We start from the raw sequence: 20762 nt of genomic DNA, 5'->3' as shown, positions 1-20762 counted from the left end.
GTCTTCTGAGAAGTCTGTTCTTTGCTTCCCATGTCCCCTTCTGTAACTTACATGATTCAAGACGCCTCTGCCTTGGAATAAATCCATGTGTCTTAGATTAATTCATTAGTGGCTGTGAGGCATCTGCAGAGCCTCCAGCTCCACAGGAAATTATCCCAGTTCAGCATGTTTTCCATTCTACTATTTCAGAATGAAGAAAATGCTTGGATTACAGCGTTTTATAAACTGATGAAAAAAGGACTGTGTCTTAGACTGGAACTTGGGTTTTCAGCCTTAAAAGCCAATAAATTACCACTATTACAGTACTTCTGACACTCAGATTAGTTTTCTTGTCCCTTGTTACCTGCTACCATCTTCCCACCTCGGCCCAGTCAGGCACAACCATCGGGTCTATTCCATGTCTCCAAATGATCTGCCTGTCACTGTTTATGTCCTAAACACCCTGCTCAGACATCTTACAGCAAAAATGTAAAAAGAAAGGAAACAGTTAAAAAAATTATGTATGAGTAAACAAAACAGTGATCAGAAAACAGATTGTTGGAAGAGAGATCTTATGTATCAAATTGTATAGCCTCCTGGTATAGCAGGTAAGAAGAGACACCGCTGCCACCTCTTAGGGATGTGACATACAACTCCCTTATTTTTATGAACCACCTCTCCCCCTGTCCCTGCCAGACAAGAACATACTCACATATTTGATAGAGGCTGCAAACAAAGAGGAAGACATGCTGCTCAGAAATCTTGGTTGGATGCTTGGAGAATGTCAGCTTGGGATTTCCCCAGAGCCGGTTCAAATCCTCACCACCTTCCTCATAAGACTTTTCTTCTCCATGAACACTAGCTCTCTGAATGTCTGCTGCAGTCAGAAGGCAAGCCTGACAGAGATATTCCCTCTGTTAAGGAAAGTAAAGTTCTAAAAGAAGAACTGCAAGAGCAACTTTAATAATAAAGCATACTCACAAAACTGGAAAGCAGCAGCAAGACCAAGGCTATTCTAGCTTTAAAACGAAATATTTAATCATTCTGAAAAAGTAAAGGGAAAGGGCCACTTCCTGGGCAAACTACTGTGGATGATGCATACTGAGTCAAGACCAGGGGAAGGTTACTCTTTAAATTTTCTGCTGTGTGCTTCTCTGAGCCCTGATTATCAGCTATTGCCAGAGAGGAAATACTAAGACGCACAGACCTTTGGTCTGATCCAGTATATCAGTTCTTATATTCTTGCATAGGAAGGATGGGCTTTTTTGAATTTTGTTACTGTATAGCGTTTAATAATGACTACAATACAATAGTAAGTGTACTGAAGGATGACTTGACCATGTTCCTGCCCTTAAACCAGACACAGAGAGAAAGGAGGAAGGTAATTAAGTGTTAGCGTGAACATGACATTTGCTAAAGAGGGATATTGAGAGAAATATGGTCAGTGCACGGCTTTGAGGTTTCACTGAGGCGCCATGCACATGGTAATGTTAAAGACAACAAAAAGCTGTAAATAATGAGCAAAAGGGGCCTCTGTCATGAGCAGAAGAGACAAGGTTTCCTTCAAGGAAACAGAAAAGGAAAGTGGGGAAGGCTGTGGACAGACCTAATTATGTTAGGAAAAAGCCAAAGGACTGCTGCAGACCGGTCTCAGCAGTTTCTAGAGACAAGCTGTCTTCATGGACTGATGTAATAAAAAAATTGAAGGCAATAAGTGAGTAAAGCAAAGTGGGCTACCAACCAATTCGGTATCACAGGCACGGCTCTGTTTAGCAGCATCCCTTACATAGGCAAAATTACTAGACTACCATGGCTTTGTAAAAATATGCTTTAATAACTGTATAAATAACTTCACTGTAAGTTTTAATAAAGAGCTGCTATTGACCTTCAGGATCAATTTAAATCCCAGCACAAACCCGGATCTGGCAACTACAGATTTCAATTTCGAGCAGTGCCCCGAGGGAGGCAGAAGGAATCTAGCTGCACTGGCACACCTGGCAAAGATGTCTTCCCTTAAGAGCTGCTCAGAAGTACCTGCCGGTGAGCAGCAACCTCACTGTGAGTGCACTTATTTCTCCAGGGGTTTTCCCATACTTCTACCAGGGCTTTCTTCCTCCTCCCATATGCCACAATACACCTACCTCTCCCATGTGTATCCTATTCTGCTCCTCTCAAGGTATGCAAACTACCCACTGCTTTATAACTTCTTTCTCCACAGTTATAAATGCAAAGAGAAATGCTAAGTGTCAAAGCACATTAAAGACACAGACTCTTATACTATGTATAGTCATGAACATGAAATTCCACCACACTAAGCTAGCTCCGGTTTTATTTAATTCTGGAAAAGGTAAAAAGGATGTCAGGGAAAATATGCCTCTTTATCTGGACAAGTTTTATATCCTGACTGCAGTCAGGATACATGAAAAACTTGCAGTATCATCCTGCTTCTCCCTCTCTCATTATGTGGCAGTAAGAACAACAATTAATTGTCTTCCAGGGACAAAAAAGGCTAAGCTCCAAAATTGAAATGGAAAAAAGCAGCATCCAAACTTAGAGGCTTCAGAAGAAAGACAAAGGAAAAATACACCCACTGAGATAAAAATTTTCAAGTTACCTTCTATAGGCTATTTATAGAGGACTCAATCCCTATAAACATTGCTCCCTTTTGAAGACTTACAATATCTCACTTTAACGCCACTATTAATGAGACCAGGTAACAGTTTCTTTGCTAGTATCTGCTTACAACTTCCAAAGGTCAGAGTGAATGGCACAGGATGGCATGTAGAGCACTCCCAACATTTGATTCTGGGAAGTGGTAATATTCTAACAGGTTTCTGAAGGGTGCGTGTGTGACAGAGCAAAGCAGCAGTAGTTTTCCCCCACAAATAGTGATCACAAACAGACACAAACAGTCTGTCTGCTTAGCACAATATTTGAAAAGGCTACAGCTGAAAATGGACACTCAGACTCCTAGAAGTCTGTACTTCAATACCGCAAACTACTTTACAAAGGTAACGAAGAGAAAAAAAGACAACAACCAACTGCTTAAAAAAAAAAAAAGAAGCCTCTGTGCTCAATTTCCATTTTCCATATCACTCTCCAGCCAGAAAACTGCAAGTTCCAACCTCTCAAGCTGCTAAGAGAAGCATTTGCAAGCACATGTTCTCCCTCCCTCTTCCTCCACGCTCCCGTAAGAGATTCTTAATTGCAATGTATGCAGGTGATGGAGCGTTTCCTGTACTCTCTTCTCCCTCAGATCCCATTTCAGCCATCCTCTGTTGAAAATATTTCCAATGTCTACCACAGCTGAGAGATTCTCCAAGTGACACTGAAAGTAAATGGACAAAATAAAGCCAGTGAATAGCACTGCCAAGAGTAGGATTGTGAAGGTGTATCTATATCGTGGGAGAAGTGTGACAGCAAATCACAGAGTTTCCCAGAACTACCCTGAAATCAGTTAGGGCACTGATAAAGGTGTTGCTGTAGCAATACTGAACTTACTCTGAGACAGCTACACAAGCATGTCCTCAGTAGCCACGGGGTGATTTTCAATTCATGCTGAGCTCCATGCCACTGAGGCTACACCTGACTTTGTAGAATAACTGAATAATTTAGGTTGCAAGTAGCCTGTGGAGGTCATCGGGTCCTACCTCTAGCTCAAAGCAGGGCGAACTCTGAAGATACATTACACTGGGGAGGGCCTTGCCTCCAGCTAATATTTTATAAAGTAGTCTAGACATGACTTTGTGAGCTGCGACTGCTACAGCGTAGTGGGATGTGAGACAGTTTTAACCTTACAACAGCTCTGCAGAACTGGTGTGGCAGGCAGAGACCTGAAGCTGTCTTAGCACTGAAGTAGTCTTCCCTAGTGGCAGCAGCAAACCAGCTATCAGGCTGCTGTGCAACAGGTTGTGTTACAAACATCTTACTGGGAACAGCCAGGTCAAGACATTGTCCTTTTGAATGGAAAACTGGTTCTGCAGAAGTCAAGCGCATTCCTTCTAGTCACTGTAGGCAAGAGGATTTCAAACACTGGTTTGGGGCTATAGTAAACACACATGGTGGGCAGCTGCAGCCATTACTTAAGAGTTTATCCCTGTAATATCCTTTGTTAATCTAACTACAATGATCAAGGGATATGGAACATATTCAACATACCCATAGGGTGCATGTTAGATTAACAGGATTACCTGTTGATGATGGTAATACTACACTGTATTTATTCAGCACTTCTCTGACGAACAGAAGGTACTTTTTAAAGGTGGGTAAATATTTGTTAATCCCAGAGAGGGAAATGTAAATGCGAAGAGGTTAAGTAATAATGCCAGTTCCACAGAGTGAACCCGTAGCAATATCCCTAGATGCCTGCTCTAACGCAGCATTTCTTAAGCCATCGGTTGATACAACCTGATCAAAAAGTCCTAACAATTACAGCACATCATGGTTTCTTATGCTGACAGTCTGCTTATAAAGCCACATTTCTATTGTTAGTTAAGCCTCCATTTTCACTACTTGCTTTTTGCTAACTTTGAAAGAGTCTATAGAAAATATATTTGGGGAGCAAGCATATAGGTTATGACGGTAAACCTAGAAAAGGTACTGTAGCACATCTAACACACCGTGATATGGAATAGTCACATGAAAGCATTCTGAACCTTATCTTTTATAGCCTATGTTCATAAATTATTATTTTGCATTTCTTGTGTGCAAACAATAGATGTGTTTAAAGCACTCTGATAAAATAATGAACTTGAAGTACAAAGATTTCTTTTTTCCCCCTCTTTAAAAGATCCTTTACGGCCACAACCAATTCCTGTGATTCCTGTCTTTAGACATTTTCTTCTAATGTTCTTAAGGTCATTTGTACCACTGGAAACCTGTGAACCCTGAACATACACTATACTGCTTATTAGCTCATTACTGCCTCATACTAGCATTCACCCGCAGCAGCTTTCAGCGAAAAGGGAAAAAAAAAATTCAATGCCTACCTAATTTGGACAACAACGTGTAAACCACAGAGTAGCACAGACATCATCCCACCTTATGTTTGTATCTAGTTCAGCATTTACTACAAAGGAAAGGGTGGAACGTAGGTCAATAATCAGGGACCTCTACAGCAAACAAAGAAGATCAGACACCTCTGAGGGATAGTTTGTCCCACTTACTCTAGACACCTATTTTAGTATTAATCTCCTTCTGGAAATGTTTTTCTTCGTTCCCTGCAGAGTAAGCCTAGACAACGAGATGCCTGCTGGTGGATAAGTTCATCAAATGCATACTTTTTGTATTGGCAGTTTGTGACCTACATGTTATACAAAATGAGACAAGTCCTACCTCTGCTGCAACCAGAGGCATAATGCTAATCATCTTAGTGGTGTGAGTCAGGGAAACTAACACCTGACATACAATCATGCCTTCTGAAATTCAAACTTATGAGCTGAATATTTTTTTTCCAACATTGCATTTACAAAATCCCTTTCAGCTTTGCCAGTTATTTCAATCACCTAAAATATTTTTCTACTTGTTTTTGAAACAAATCCACCTCCAGCCATCCCAAGGCAGACATACAGGTTTTAAGCTCCTCCTCATTGTTTATGTGTCCAAGTTCGTTGGACAACACAGTCTGGAGTAATTTGGCTGCATCTCATATTCTCATTAGAAAACTGCAGCTGTAAATTTTGTTCTGTGATAAATTGTGCACAGGAAATAAGAGTAAGAAGCAGCACTAGAAACCCATGCTGCAGCACAAGTTCCTCTGCAAAGGAAACTGGAAAATGTCATTTCCCTTTTTTGTACAACTGCAGTTAGGTAATTATGCTATTTAGGGCATTAGATACTGGAAAGCAAGAAAAGTTCAATTTTGCCTTTTTATGCTTTTTAGAAGAGATAAGAGACAAGACAGACTGCAACCTTCCTCTTATGATAAGTCGAGGCTGACATATGATCTCTTAAAAAAAATCAGTGGATGAAATTCCTGGTTTCACTGGAGTCAGGAATTTGCTTAAGAACTACTGTTTTAATTTTAGGCACAAACCTCTACTGCCAAAGTCTAGGGTTTGGAGAACAGCCATTAGCCTCTGACAACTGTGAAGAGAGACAGTTCAGGAAAAGACACTATTAGGTTTCACTGACATGTAGTTGACTTGGGGAGCTTTACAGAGAGCAGTGGGAAATTACTAAGTGCTTTATAGTGATAAATACAGTGAAGCATATCATAATTACTAGTTCCAGTATCAATGCCCAGCTACTCTGCAGGCTTCAGCTTGGAATTCAGTTGCCATCCCAGTGGCCTTACAAGCTGTCCAGTGCTTCCTTCCACCGGGCTGGTAGTGCAGAGTGCATCTCCCTCAGCACATGGCAGGAGAGCCAAGACTGAAAGAGCATCAGAAACAATCCACAATTTACAGCTGTATCTGTTTTTTAAGTGATACTGTTGCATTTGTTCTTGCTATTTAAGCTGCAGAGAAATCACAATGCCCATTTCCAGTTTCTGGAATAAAAGTAGAGGGAAGGTGTGAGCCAGTTTGAAGGCACAGGTGTGTCAGCTGCTTTGATTTTGCTTTGAATATATTTTACTCAATATCTCTACTCTCACAAATTATTTCTTGCATTGTCCCTTTTTTTGAAACAGATGACAATTCCAATTTAATATTAAATATCTTCTGGGGAAAATTCTTAGCAGCTGCTTCACAATCATGCTTTTTTTTCCCCTGGCATTAGGGAGCATAAACACTTATTAAAGTTTAAAAGGAAAAGGAAATTTGAAGATTAAAATAATGTTTAATTAGTATCTATAATACTCATCATCTTTCAGGTGCACAACACAAAGCAATTCATAAGAATGATTACTGTTATCCCCATCTTACAGAAAAATGAGGTGAATTAAATTATCTGCCTAATGACACACTTAGTGTTAGATTCCAGATCTTGCTCCCAGTTCTGTACTATATCAACTAGGTCACATTTAGCAATATACCATTTTTTAAAATTGCCAGTTCTATATTCACCAATACCTGGGATCTTTATTTTTCACTCTCTCTGAGATACTGAAGCTAGTAGCATTACTTTAGCTTTGTTAACATTGTATCAGCACAACATGCAGAATTTAAAACAAAAAAAAAAAAGTACATACTAGATACTGTATTTTCCTACTGGAAACAAAATTACTACACTATCAGGTAAAACACTCAATGTTCTCTGCTAAATATCCATTGCTCCATTTCAAGGGAAAGTTGGTAAGCGGCAGGATAAAAGAACTAGAGCCAAGAAAGCCAGTGTTCCCTCGGGGGAGTGGAAGGTTTTGCAGTGCATTGAGTAAGACTCAAGCACATACAGCCTACCCAAGATCACTCTCGAGCACTTCCTTCACATTCAAGTCAAAAGGCTGAGCCTCTTTTTAAGTGAATACACATTCAAGAGCAACCAAAATTCTTGTCCAAATTGCACATACTCATAACTCACAACAATCACAAACAATTTACTTCTCCCCATGTTCACTATTTTGTCAAAAACTACATTAAATGACTGAGGTTGAAAGTGTCCAAATACTTTCAAGAGAATAAACATGTGGTTTTGAAAAATCAAAAGCAGCACTGTGAATTTTGTCCAAACGATCCTAGAAAAGTATGTAGCAGGCTAGTTCAATATTAGAAAAATTTCTATCACCTAGTCTAGCATTCACTGACCTCACACCTACACATGTCCAGGAGCCTGAGATGCCAAAATTTCTTGTCAGATGCACAAGAGAAAGGTGTAACTTTTCTCCCAAGGGAAGAACATCAATCGCAAGACAGGTTTGTTTAAAAGAAACAGCGGGAAGCACTTGTAATAAACTTCAAGATCCTCTCTGGCACTGTCAGGGAATGGTGTAAAGGCTAACTGGTCTTTGCCAAATCCAGGTTATGTTATTTCAATGATGAAAGAGCCTGGACATTATTAAGTAGCAAAATACAAATAACATGATGTGCTTTCAGTTTGTTATGAGGCTTTTGGAGGTAAAGCTAAGCAACAAAGAACAATTTTCCTCAGTTTATTAAATAACATTGCTTAAAGTTCACTGCATAGCTTTACCTAACTTTTGGTGGCTCTTTTTGTACTTGGGTAGTAATATCGCCAAGACATTCCTGCTGTGCTGGTAGTCTCTAAGACTTGATTCAATTATATCCATCAAGATAATATTGATTTGCATTCTTATATTAAAGAGTGGTATCCAGAACCCTTTGAATTATTAACTGATAATGTACTAACTCGTATAAGGAAAGGGCTTTTTTCATCCAAAACAGGCCTTCCCTGTCTCGAGCAGCCAAGAAAAAATGAAACCAGCACATATTTACTAACCAACATTTTATGTCTAACGTTTGGTTGTGGTTATTCTTTAAAGGTTATTACATCAGTCTATCTACAAATACCTGTTTAACTTTAGAATTAATCTGAAAAATTTAATATCCGATTCCCAGACAACACTTAACATCCAATTAAATAACTAAATCATTAAATGTTAAATTAATAGTCAATTAAAATGTAATAGTTGATCCTGATTTATCATCCTACAAGTCCTCTCACAATTTCCTGTTTCTACAGTTGTGGTAGCAAATCTAAGTCCTACTAACTTAGCAAGCAAATAGCTAGCAAAAGAGAAACAAATTAGGCCCTACTGCAGAGTATATATGACAGTGGAAAAGAGTAAGTGCAGCATTTCTTATGGATTTTTTCCATCGGCAAGTAAACTTAATTGCATAACATTATAATGTACTTTGTGTCAAAATATGTGCTTCCTGTAGCTTTAGACAGGGAGACGATATTAACTAATGTAAGACATAAATTATTTTATTTTAACTTACGGTAAAGAGATAAGCATGGAAAAAAGAGAAGAAACTAGTCCTGCTAGTCTTGCAAAGCTGATCTGTGTGAAGCATCCTGAGGTAACATGACTGTACGTGAGAAAAGAGCTTATACAGGCTTTTATCTTTCCATGCTATAACTGCAGCTAGATTGAACAGGAGTAGTAACCAATCTACTTTAGCTACTTAAGGAGTAATTAAACTACATCAGTTTGGCACTAGTGAATAAGAAAGCTTCTGGTGGTCTGTTATCACTCATTCTTTAGCACCATATCTCAAGACATACTGGAGAAATGAAACTGTTCGGGATCTTCCAAAGCCCTGTTTCTAGTTAGTATAGCTGGTATTCTTGTACTCTGACCATAAGCACTTTCAACTTTAATTACACATCCTTACACCTTCATCATTAATCACTAGAAGATAAAGCACTTTATATTCTTTTTCTGTGCTTGGAGAGCCTCCAATGAGGCTTTGATTGGGCATGAAGACCTTTAAATGTTACTACAGTAGAGATTTTAGAAAACAGTATCCATAAGATCTTGCACCAATCATTGTTTGTTGCAACTGCACATAAACTTGTAGGTGTATCTTGGATGTGTAGGAGAGCCCTCAAAAACAATCTGCCACCACTTATCACAAAAAACATCTTTCAAGAACATAGTGCCGTGACAAGTTAATGTTATTGTTAAATTCAAATTTCTTTTCACCCAAAGCCTCTTATACATTTTTTCCTAGTGATACCATGTAGAAGAGAACAGGACTGTTACTTAATGGTGGCTGAAAGGAAGAATTTATTCAAGTGTGTTGTGAAGTTACTGTTTAAAGAGCACCTGTTTGCAGAGATTACTCCGTTCTCAGATAGGAGCTAAAGGCTTACCTATTAGCAGTTCAACCCAGTAGGCAGAACCAGCTGTAAAAAATTACGTTCAAGACTCCCTGCAGGCAGAAGAACAGGCTGAAATCTGCTGCTTTGTAGTTTAATCAGTTCTGCATATTTACAGCACTGGCTTGTTTTTGCAGGTACTTTGAATGTCATTTTGTTCTTGAGATGTACATAATCCAGAGCAAGATAGTTGCATCTGTGCCATTATCATAGTGTTGGTTTGTTTGAAATCTATTTCTGAACATTTTGATATTTCTATTGACACACTGTGTGAGTGAGGGTAGGTATATATGCACAAAATTTTACTAGTAGACATTAGTTTTTGTGGAAAATACAGTGACTGACGATAAAATAATCAGGTAAGAAAAACAATAGTATTTATTTTTCTGTATTGTACGGTTGTAATCCTGGGAAATACACTGCAACATCCTGGGAAACTATGCAACAAGTTCAGTGATGTTTATAGTCACAATTTAAAATTGTATATCTTTGTCTTTTTGACCCATGACTTCACTGGTTACACAAATTTATAGTTTTTAAAGTAGCTACATAATTTTAAAAATATATTTCGTCCTGATCTAACTTCTTCAAGAGATGAAGAATCCTAGGGAAGTGAAGCAAGTAGCTTAAAAATAAAAAAAAAAATCTTAAGTTATCTAGCTTCAAATTCTAGCCCCTGGGTTTTGAATTCCTCCACTCTTTCATGACTGAAAGCTTGGTTGCACCCTGAATGAATGACTTTTGTTCAGGCTTCTATCAGCTTGTACTCTGCTTGCTTCACTTTTTCTCTTCTGGTCTCTGCTAATTTGTTTTACTTTACGTGTATTCAGAATGTTGCATTTATGATTATATGACTCCTCTTTTAGCATCATTTCCTATATAAGTTCATTTTTAAGGTCATTCATGGACTATGTCACTGTAGCTATCACTCTGTGCTTGCTCCCTTTCTCTTGGTCCCCTAAGCCAGTACCTACGCAAACCATTAAATTGTAAAACACCTTTGACCAATCTTCATGTTACTCTTTGCATGTGGGAGCTGCTCATTCACAAAACCTACATTGCTGTCTTTCAAATCTCTCCTTAAAGCTTTCCATTATTCTGGTGCTAATAAAAAAAAAAAGATTACCATTAGGCAACTGGAGTGGTACCAACAGTTTGATCTACTGTATCAGCTAATATTGCTTCCTTACTGCATAACATCACTCTTCCTATATGTATTAATCAGCTACTCTTTGAGGCAAAGTGTTGTGTATGCATAAAAACTAAAGGCCTTAAGTTAGGACGGTTTACACCACCTGTATTTTATGATGCATATGCTGTACAGATGCTGTTAGAAGAGCCTAATACCTACAATGAAACAAGCAATTTGGGAGTTTCAAATATAGCTTGCTTTATACAGTACCTTAACACAAATTCCATTTTGTAGGTTTGGTCTATATATCAAATACGTAAATCTGAGAAGTAAACATACCTGTTTTTCCTTTCAGTGCCTGCTAACGAGTATTTCTTCAGGATACATGCAGTTGCTGATATTTTCGACTAATTTTCTATTATTCACTTTTGTTTGTTTGCTTGTTCTCCCTGCTGGAAATGCTACATATTACTAGGTTCATCATGTTGCTAGGAATCAGTGAAGAGGCCTTAAAGTTACCAAGGAATTTGGGCTGCCTGATCTCCATGGTGTGAAGAACAGAACTCCCTCCTCATGGCACACAAGGAATTTTTTGTGCCTTTTGATGTCATACATGAATGTGTCTGTTTGAATGTTGCAGTGGAGAAGTGGTCAGTGGAGAATCCTGAAGCAAACTGGTGGGAAAAGCTTTAAAAATGCATTTAACACAAGTGTGGGACTGGCGGCTTTGAGAAAATGGAAGAGGAGACCAGAACGTTGCCGGAATATCACGCAGAGCCCCTGCTGCTGTTTGATGGGGGTTTTTGGAGCTCAGACATCTCTTGTGATGGCAGGAACCCCAGAGAAAGCATAAGCTGAACACCACCACTTTCCAGTAAACTGGATGACTCAACAGATTCTTAGCCTTGGGTACTTTCTTCATTTTTGGTCTTCTTCCTCCCACATCCTCTGGTAGGAAAGCCTTGTGGTAAAAGATGAGCGTCTTGCTAGGTCACTGCAGACTACGATCAGCTACCTCATTACCATATTCTCAGTTTAACTAGTTAGTTCTCTTATGATCATGGCTACAGTCTTTCATAAGAGCACACAGGCCTTGCATAAAAGGAATATGGGATCCGAGGGGACAGAAGATATCTCCCTGTAAATATAACTACATAACCCACCTCAACTACAACTAGAGCCTCTCTAAAGCCTGCCATCCTCCCAAGGAACCTCTAGCGAGCGTTATTCTTTCCCCTTGAACTTCTCCTGTCGCGCAGCAGCCACCTCTTCCCCGTCCCCCTCAGCCTCCAAGGCGGCCCAACAAGATGGCCGCCGCCCCGCTGCTGCCGCGCCGCCAAAACCCCGCAATTGCGCAGGCGCCGACGCAGCCCCCGAGCAGGTGCCGGGCCCTTTCCCGTATGCGCCTGCGCAGCGGGCTGCCCGCAGCGCCCCCGCAGGTGCACGGCGCCGGCCTGCGCTTGCGCAGAAGCCGTCCGCAGGTGCCCCCTCCCCCTGTGCTATATCTGAGTACGCCGCGAACCGCACGTATAAGCGGCCGCCTCACACCTCTTGCCTCCCTCAGATCCCTCCGCCGACTCCAAAGGCGGCCCTCATAGCTTAAGGCTCAGCTCGCCTGAAGCGGAAACGTACGCCTGAAGGCACGCTACGGCCTGAAACGTGTTTGATTTTCCATTGGGTCCCATCTTTGGTCTCTTCATGGCCGTTGGCGGGCTGGCGCACTCCTGCACTCGAAGCTTTGCGGAAGGATACTGCTTTTTTTTTAATCCGCCATCTGCTGAGCAACGGTTTCGAGGCGTGGCCAGCGGCGCGGGCACCGCCCCTCCGGGCCAATCGCAGCGGGAGGCTAGTCGATAGCCCCGCCCTCCTGGCGCGGAGGAGCCAATGGGAGCGAGGGACGGGGCGGCGGGGGCCGTCCGCGGTGCGGGGCGGGGGGCGGTCGCGCGGGTGAGGGGGTGTGTGCGCCAGCGCGGGGCCGAGTAGTAGCGCTGGCTGCGGCGCAGCGGCCGTTGCCGGGGGCGGAGGGGGAAGCGCCGCGTTCGCCGAACCCGCTGCCCGGGCGCCGTGTCGCCGCGGGGTGCGCCGGGCTGGGGCCAGAGGGGGGGAGAAGCAGGTGAGGGCAGGGGCGAGGCTCGAAGAGCTGCCTGGGCGGGCAGGAGAGGGTGTTGGGGAGGCGTCCGGAAGGAGCTCGGCCCGGTCGCCTGCTTCCCTGCCTTCCCTTCAGCTGCCCACCCCCCACCCCCGAGCTTCGGCTCCTGAGAGGGAGGGAACAAAGAAGCGGCAGGGAGACGGGGTGGAAATCGCTGGGAGCTGCACTGCAGCAGCTTCTGGTGTTTCCTTCCACCCACCCCCAGCGAGGCAATGATTAACGAGAGCGTGGGCAAAGAAGCATCCTGTGGGTGTCGGAGGGCTCGGCTTGAGCCGCTTGAAAAGGAGCGGGGGAGGGGGGAGGACGGGGAGAGGAAGAAGGAAGCGGCGCTGCTCCCGCCCGCCCTGGCCCCCGCGGCTCCCTGCGAGGAAAGGCGGGCGGGGGGCGAGCACGCCGGCAGTGCGCGGAGCGCGGCCTGCCTGCTGACCGCCGCCTTGCTTTGTTGTTTTATTTTTCTCTTCTTTTTTTTTTTTTTCTCCTCCTTCCTTCGGTTTCCTCCCTGGAGGCCTCCCGATGAGTTAAAATGGTGCTGAGGCTCGAGGGGAGCTGGTCGCTGCTGGTGGGGAAGAGGTTCCTCTGCCTGTCGGAGGAAGAGGACAGGTCGTGGGACACCAGTCGCATCTCGGAATGGCCCTGGAAGTCGGGCAAGATCCGAGCAGTTTCACATACGGACATATCCAAACAAGACCTGAAGGTAACCGGGAACTTCCAAAGAGACCTTCTGAAACGAGAGTGCTTACCCTGTGAGCTGGAAATTTAGTGTGCGTGCATGCATGTGGGGGTGTGTATACGCGTGTATATATATGCTATTGTTGGGGGACAGAGATTTTCTTAGTCAACTTGTCTGTCTAATGTGCTTGCAAACGCGTGCACCTCTGCGTAAAGCCCCCAGTGTGCTTATACTAATGGCGGAAATTACCTCAAACTAATTATAAACGTGCTTTCTTCCACCAGCATTTTGAAAACTTAAGATTTTTATTGCACTTGCTGTGCCTAGATTTTATTTCTGTGTATTTCCTAAGTGTAATTTAAGACGTTGTCAGTTGTAAACTTTTTTTTTTCCACAGGTTGTAGTTACTAATGAAATGGAAACAATCCTATGTTGATGGGATTGTTGACTTCCCTTTCTTGCTCTTTGAAGTAGCTGGTAATGAACGAGTACTTCTCCTGTCTTGAAAGACGTGCCAAATTCATGTATGGTGTTGGAGGTTTCTCAAACTCTTTTTGCGTGGTGGCCATTTCATAATGATTACCAACAGGATTTCTAAACATGCAATCAATTACTGCAAACTTAGTGAAACTTGTTAACTATATAGTTTGGGTGGAATTCAAGCGACTTTCACAGTTTGACTGTGAAGCTCTTAAGGGGCTATTTGGCAACTGTAGTCAGTAAAACTGTTCAACCATGTCTGAGCAATTACTATAGCATACAAAGTACTCGCTAAGGACAAAATTCCACTATAGTAACGGCATCTTGTTACATGGTCCTCCTGTTTGTTTCTAGGAGGGACTTTGGTGGCAGGCTGTTCTACGACAGCAAGAACAGTACCATCTTTCGATTAAAACTATTTACTTGCCTTTTTTTTTAATGGGAAGAACTTTGTGACCTTAGATTAACTGAAAAAGCACCTGCTTCTTGTCAAACAAGAAGAAATTGTATGTATTTCTAACTCTTTCTTGAAAGTGTGAAGTTTGGGACTTGTTATGAAGAGCTGCGAGTTGTTAGAGGCCGAGCTTCTTGTTATGGATCTGCGGCAGGGGTGGAGCTTTCTCCATCTTTGGCCGGCGGGGCTGTGCCCATGCCATACTTGGAGGGAGGAGGAGGATGTTGCTGCTGCAGAAAGCTCTTCTTGAGGACTTTCTCTGGGACTTAAAAGAAGGAGCAGGTGCTGTTGAAGACTTTATTGTGAGCCTGGTAACTGGTTACGATTCTGCCAGAAGCAATTGACTTAATGCGTTCTCCAGTGCAAGTGTTAAAGAAGTTGCAAAGTAGACAATTGAGGCGCTGAGAGCTTTTTGTACCAAAACACCTCCTGAGTAATGTATAGTTAGACCCAAAATAGTAATGGACTGAGGGGAGGAGGAAAAGTCTCTAAAGGAGTAGAAATATTTAATCTTTTTCTATTGTCTCAGGAGCGAGCTACAGAATAGAAGGGCTGTCTACTTTTGAAAGTATTTTCTCAACTGTATTTTCCTGTTTGTGTGGTGTTCATACTATAGACAAAACAAGCCATTCTGGTTCTGGTACTTGTGTTATTTGCTTATCTCTTTCATTGTTTCCATGAACTTCAAAATGACTAAATTCATTTCTGCACCCATTAGTTTTATGACTCCTGTCTGTGGTAATGCTGTTTTGCGTGCATGCTTTTACTTGCCTTTCGCCTTAGAGGGAAGCTTAAACACAAGGGAATGTTTCTAAGATTCACTCAACTGAGATTTCTGTGCTGTTAGTTAAATGTATTTAGACTGGATTGTTATATTTTATGGGAAGAGAGAGTGATTTTTCTGAGTAGTGTTCTTTATCAAGACATTCCAATTCCTGTATTTAGGCAAAGTCGTATTTGTGGTCTTTCCCAATCCTTTGCTGATCTCCCCATGTTGCCTATGAAAGAATAGTAATGTCATCCCAAAGAAATTGGTCAAGCCACTGTGTTTTTGCTGTGAAGTAACAGCTGCTTTCCTCTTGAAAAGTTTGTATAGATGCTTCAGAGATTAGTAATGATAAATACCGGGTAAAAGCAGGCAGAAAATTACCTTCTTCCTGTGATATAATTTGATCACCTTTACTGGCTTACTGTCATTTGTGCTTTCAATAAATTAACTAAAGTTATTCTTTGGAACTCTTAAAATATTTCTGGAAAAACAGCCTGCTTTTTCAGGTACTCTGGTCTAGAGTTTGTGGAAAGTGCATATGCCACTACTATATACAGTCCTTTAGAGTTTTAGGGGGTTTTGTGTATGTGTGTTTCCTTGATTGTAAACACTGGTGGCAGAGTTAACACATTTAGCTGTACTTGAGTAGCAGAGGACTTTTTTGAGATGGGAAGGTTGTATAGTTAAATAGGAATATTAGTGTTTTATGTGACAGTAATGATGACAAACCATTTAATGTTCACTGTCACTTAAAAAATACTAGGTCATGCTGGGATCCTTTAGTGATTGGTTGGTTGTGTGACAGAAAGGCAGTAATCATGTTTGCATTATAAGTACTTTTTTTTTCTTGGAGGAAATTGGCGTTTGTCCTTTTTCATGTTGTGTATGCCTGAATTTTATGGTTAGTCACTCCTTCACTTTGCTTCCTTTCTGTAGATTTGTGTAGAATTTGATGATGAATCATGGGAAAAGAGAAGATGGATGGAAGTCTACAGCCATAAAATGAAAGTATTCCTGGTGGAGCAAAAGCTGGTACTGGCTGAAAGAAAATATCAGGCTGGTTCTATGTCTCCTGTCCAGTGGCCTGCAATGGCAAGTATATGCTTGGCATAAATCATGTTGATTCTGCACTTACGTGTTCTAGGGACAGTGTTGTTACAAGTGTGAATTTCTCAAGTACAGCTTCACTCATGTACTTTTATATGTGATTTGAAGGGAAACTAAATCTCTGTACAGCTAGAGCTTGGCAGAGCTTGTAAGCATTTGAAGTTGGTATATTGTGCCTGGAGATACAGGAATGTATTTTTATGACTTTGCTCCCAAACCACTCTTCTGTACAATGTTAATTTCTTTTCCCTCAAGTCTCGTATTTCTTCCTTCTTTTGTGAAATTGCAGTTAAGAATAGAGATAAAAACGGTAAACAATAGATTTCTAAGGATAGCCTGTATTTTTATCTTAAATTCTTGTTTTACTCTGCCTCAAGTACTGTTAATTCTTCAATGATTCTTGATCTGAGACAAAAATAATTTGAATGATTCCTTTGTGGTGGCAGCCTGGCACAGGTAATTTGTGAGATCTGTATTTTGTGCTTATGAAAATGTGAGCTATGCTGTACAAGCCAGAGAACCAAGCTTTCTGTAACTGCCATGCATGGCTGTCTAGGAAAATTAGCCAGTAGAGGTGAACAGGGAACATTTCTTAATGTATTCAGCCAGTATAGTTTTACTTGACTACTTTGGTTATTGCTACTCATAAAATTAGTTGTGAAATAAAGATGTAAACTTGCTGAACATCAGTTATGCTGAAGTTGTAGTCCATGTTTAATACTCTTTTAACTTCTCTAGGTATAAAGTATGCAGTGTAATTCATATTGCTGCATTTTAGCTGAGGTTTTTCTTAAGCAAAGTTAACCTAAGCAGATATTTATTGGAAGTAGGGCCAAATAAGACAGGAGAGGAAGTGTGAAGATGAATTCTTAATTTTATTTCCTGACCTGTCCATTAGTATCAGCATTTCTACTGGGAGATTTTGCTGATACAGTGTTCTGAAAACCTGCTTACTTAAACTTAACTGTTGTCCCTTTCTAAGTATCTGAACAGTTCTTACTAGATACTTGTCTTTGTTGAGCATAAAGCTTCCTTTATGATGTGTTTGATGTGTCAGATCAGGCAGTGTGTGTGTTTATAAGCTCATTTAGCAGAGGAACAATGTAGGATAAAGTAAAACGCAATACTGGAATTTGTCTTGACTTTTTCCTCCCGTTCCCACCACTCAAGACAAGAAAGAAGGGGTCAAAAAAGGGATGCGTGGATTAATTTGTTTAAATCTTGATCACAACTTATTGATTCAGGTATACAGGAGAGTATGTTTCTGACAAATGGAATAGCTTTGGAGAACTCCTGTGATGCCCTGTCACTCCTGGAGAGGCTCTTGTTCCTCTTTTGTTCCTCTTGTGGTGATACTGCCCCTTTGCCAATGCTGTCCGAACTGAAGTGAAAACAACAAAAGAGAAGAAAGTCTTTGTTTGCTTGATCAGTCCTATGGAAACCCAAATGCATACTCTATCAGAATGGTTTTCTTTTTTTCTTTTAAATGGGGCACAAATGTACCTTTCACATAGGGAGGAATTATTCTCGCCACTTCTGATGTTCCAGGCTCCTGATGCTTACCCACTCAGAGCTGTTACTGCAGGGCTAGACAAAATTTAACCTTGAACGTACTGGGAAGAGTTCAGAAGCTTTTAAAGGAAACTTTTTTTCTTGTCTGTTCTTAAAGCCTTTGGTCAGCCTGAACACAATTTCATCATTCTGCTGCAGTGGTATAAGAACTATGAGGCTATCCAAGTCATTATACACACCTAAAATAAGGCCTCAGTATACTATTAATGTCGCGTGAGCTTTGAGAACTTTAATGTAAGCCACGCAGCAGGCCCTCATTGAGGGGTCTGGAGAGCAAGACTTATGAGGAGTGTCTGAGGGAACAGGGCTTGTGGAGGCTGAGGGGAGACCTTATTGCTTTCTACAACTACCTGAAAGGAGGTTGTAGCTGGGTGGGGGTTGGCCTCTTCTCCCAAGTAACAGGTGATAGGACAAGAGGAAATGGCCTCAAGTTTGCCAAGGGGAGGTTTAGATTGGATATCAGGAAAAACTTCTTCACAGAAAGTGTTGTCAAGCATTGGAACAGGCTGCCCAGGGAAGTGGTTGAGTTGCCATCTCTGGAGGTACTTAAAAGATGGGTAGACATAGTGCTGAGGCACATGGTTTAGTGGTAACTTGGCAGTGCTACATTAACAGTTGAACTTGATGATCTTAAGTGTCTCTTCCAAGCAAAGCGATTCTATGATTTGCTAGCTATTTCCCCCAGTGTACCATAAGGAGGGTTTTTCATTAACATATTGACAATTAGAACTCTTAATGTTAGTAAATTCTTCATGTTGAGATGAATGATTAATGATGGTTAATGGCAGCCACCTGAACTGAATTCCTTATTCATTCTAATAAATGAAATTAATTGCAAGTATAGTCCAATACCTCCTTTATTAGGCATATATTAGAAGTTTTATTAGAAACTTGCTTTGTTTCAAGAGTTGCATGTAGATGTGATATCTTAACCGAGAAATAGATGCAAACATAAAATAATTTTTTAAATGCAAACGAGGAGTGATGAGGTCGTCTTACTCTGTTTCTAAGACAATGTTTATCACTTTTCTAGACTTACAAATCCTTAGTGGACAAAGCTGGTTTGGGATCAATGGTTTCAGTACGCTATCTTGGTGAAGAGAGATGTGTCTTTATTTCTAAGGACCTTTTGACACCCATTCAGGTAACCTTGTATGGCCTTATAAAGACGGAAGATAAATCTTTTATCTTGGTATTTAAGATATGTCACATCAATATATTCTAAATGCAAACTTAAGGTTGGAAAAACTTGGAGTAAGTATGTATTGCCATAACTCATAAATACAAGTTCTGAATGTAATGTGTGATTCAGTGTAATGTGTTAATTAAAAACCTTCTGAAGCTGATCCAGGACATGGTCACTTAAGAGAGATGGATGAAGGAGTGTGCTAGGACAGTTATTCATCTCAGGTGACAGCAGTTGTGTCACATTGATGATGGGGATAATCTGAAATAGTTTCCCTTTGTTCTTGCTATTTAATAGAAACGCATCACTTCTAAACAAATGAGGAACTGGTCAGGATATAAATGAGACGATTGAATTGTAGTCCCTGTATTGAGCACCAAGAGGAAAGTTTGTTAGTGAAATTTAGGTGGAGATGGATTGAAACAATTGCCCCATGTGACTGGGTCAGGCATTTTGAAGAGTAGTATCTGCTAATGATAAAGGATTTAACCTTTTCAGGAAACTACCCTCAAGACCTATAAACAGTCTGAATAAAACTAGTAATAGACGTCCCATGTTGAGACTGCTAGTAGTGTCATCATTAGTGTTCTGTTTTGACTTGTTAACAGTCAGCAAATAGACAACTCCTCTTGAGAAACTAACAAAAGAATCACTTAAAGCTAAATTTGAGTTGTAGATTGTTGTCTTGCCTGCGCTGGCTCAACAACAGAGTAAAGAATTATTTATGTAGAAGCCTTATGCCGATACTGCAATGGAGAAGATTACTTTTTTGGCTTCTTGAATAACAGTTTCTTGACTGCTATCTCTTTAGCCTTCTGCTGCTTATAAATACCAGACCAGTGCAAAAAGAAAAAAAAAAAAAAAAACGAAACCCAACAAGCCCCAAACCCTTTTTTTTTTTTTTATTAGCACTCTGAGCCATTGGTAAAAACTTGCTCTAAACTTTCCATTTCAGAATCAATTCTAAATGTTTTCAAGAAGCTTGGTTTAGATAACAATAGAGGAAGAAAAACCCTAAAATATAAATACATGATGCTGAATAACTATGAATGATTTAAAGTAGCTGACTCTGTTTTCATTTGTATGAACATTTTGTAGTAGTGTCTTGAGATGGACTGTATCCTGGTGGTGTTATCACAAATAGAAAACTTAAAATGCTTACATTTACGTATGCTCAGGACTATTTATATGTTGTCTCTCCTGAGAACTTAAAATCCTAAATTAAAAAATGGATGGTTCAATTAAACTTAGTGCTCATTAGCAATCTAGTGAAACAAACCAGATTGTTTTCAGGACAGTATTAAAGCAGAGTTGGAGAGCTCACTTCAGTCTGGCTTTCAGATAATTGATCCAGATTAGTAGTAAGGAAATGATGTCTGCCTCAATAGATACAATGTTGTAGGAGCTGAAAGAACACAGAGTAATGAGAAACTTGTTGGACTTGTATGAATTTCTGCGATCTTTTTTTCTAAATATTATGGGATTTTGTCAATCAAGCATTATTCTTAATAGCAACTTATATATTTTTTTTCCCCCTCTAA

General features: G+C 40.7%; 1 protein-coding gene across 1 annotated transcript in view; it reads left to right on the top strand.

Moving 5' to 3' along the window:
- Positions 1 to 12759: 12759 nt before the first annotated feature.
- KDM3A (lysine demethylase 3A) overlaps positions 12760 to 20762 on the top strand; it is a 32357-nt gene continuing 24354 nt past the window's right edge. The window contains exons 1-4 of the mRNA XM_074587277.1: positions 12760 to 12947; positions 13489 to 13677; positions 16293 to 16448; positions 19069 to 19179. Of these exons, the coding sequence (XP_074443378.1) occupies positions 13507 to 13677; positions 16293 to 16448; positions 19069 to 19179 (438 nt within the window). The 5' untranslated portion in view covers positions 12760 to 12947; positions 13489 to 13506. The remainder of the gene's footprint in view (positions 12948 to 13488; positions 13678 to 16292; positions 16449 to 19068; positions 19180 to 20762) is intronic.

The sequence above is a fragment of the Larus michahellis genome, chromosome 5 (assembly GCF_964199755.1).
Source record: "Larus michahellis chromosome 5, bLarMic1.1, whole genome shotgun sequence".
NCBI lineage: Eukaryota > Metazoa > Chordata > Aves > Charadriiformes > Laridae > Larus > Larus michahellis.
This window is presented reverse-complemented; position numbering and strand designations above follow the sequence as displayed.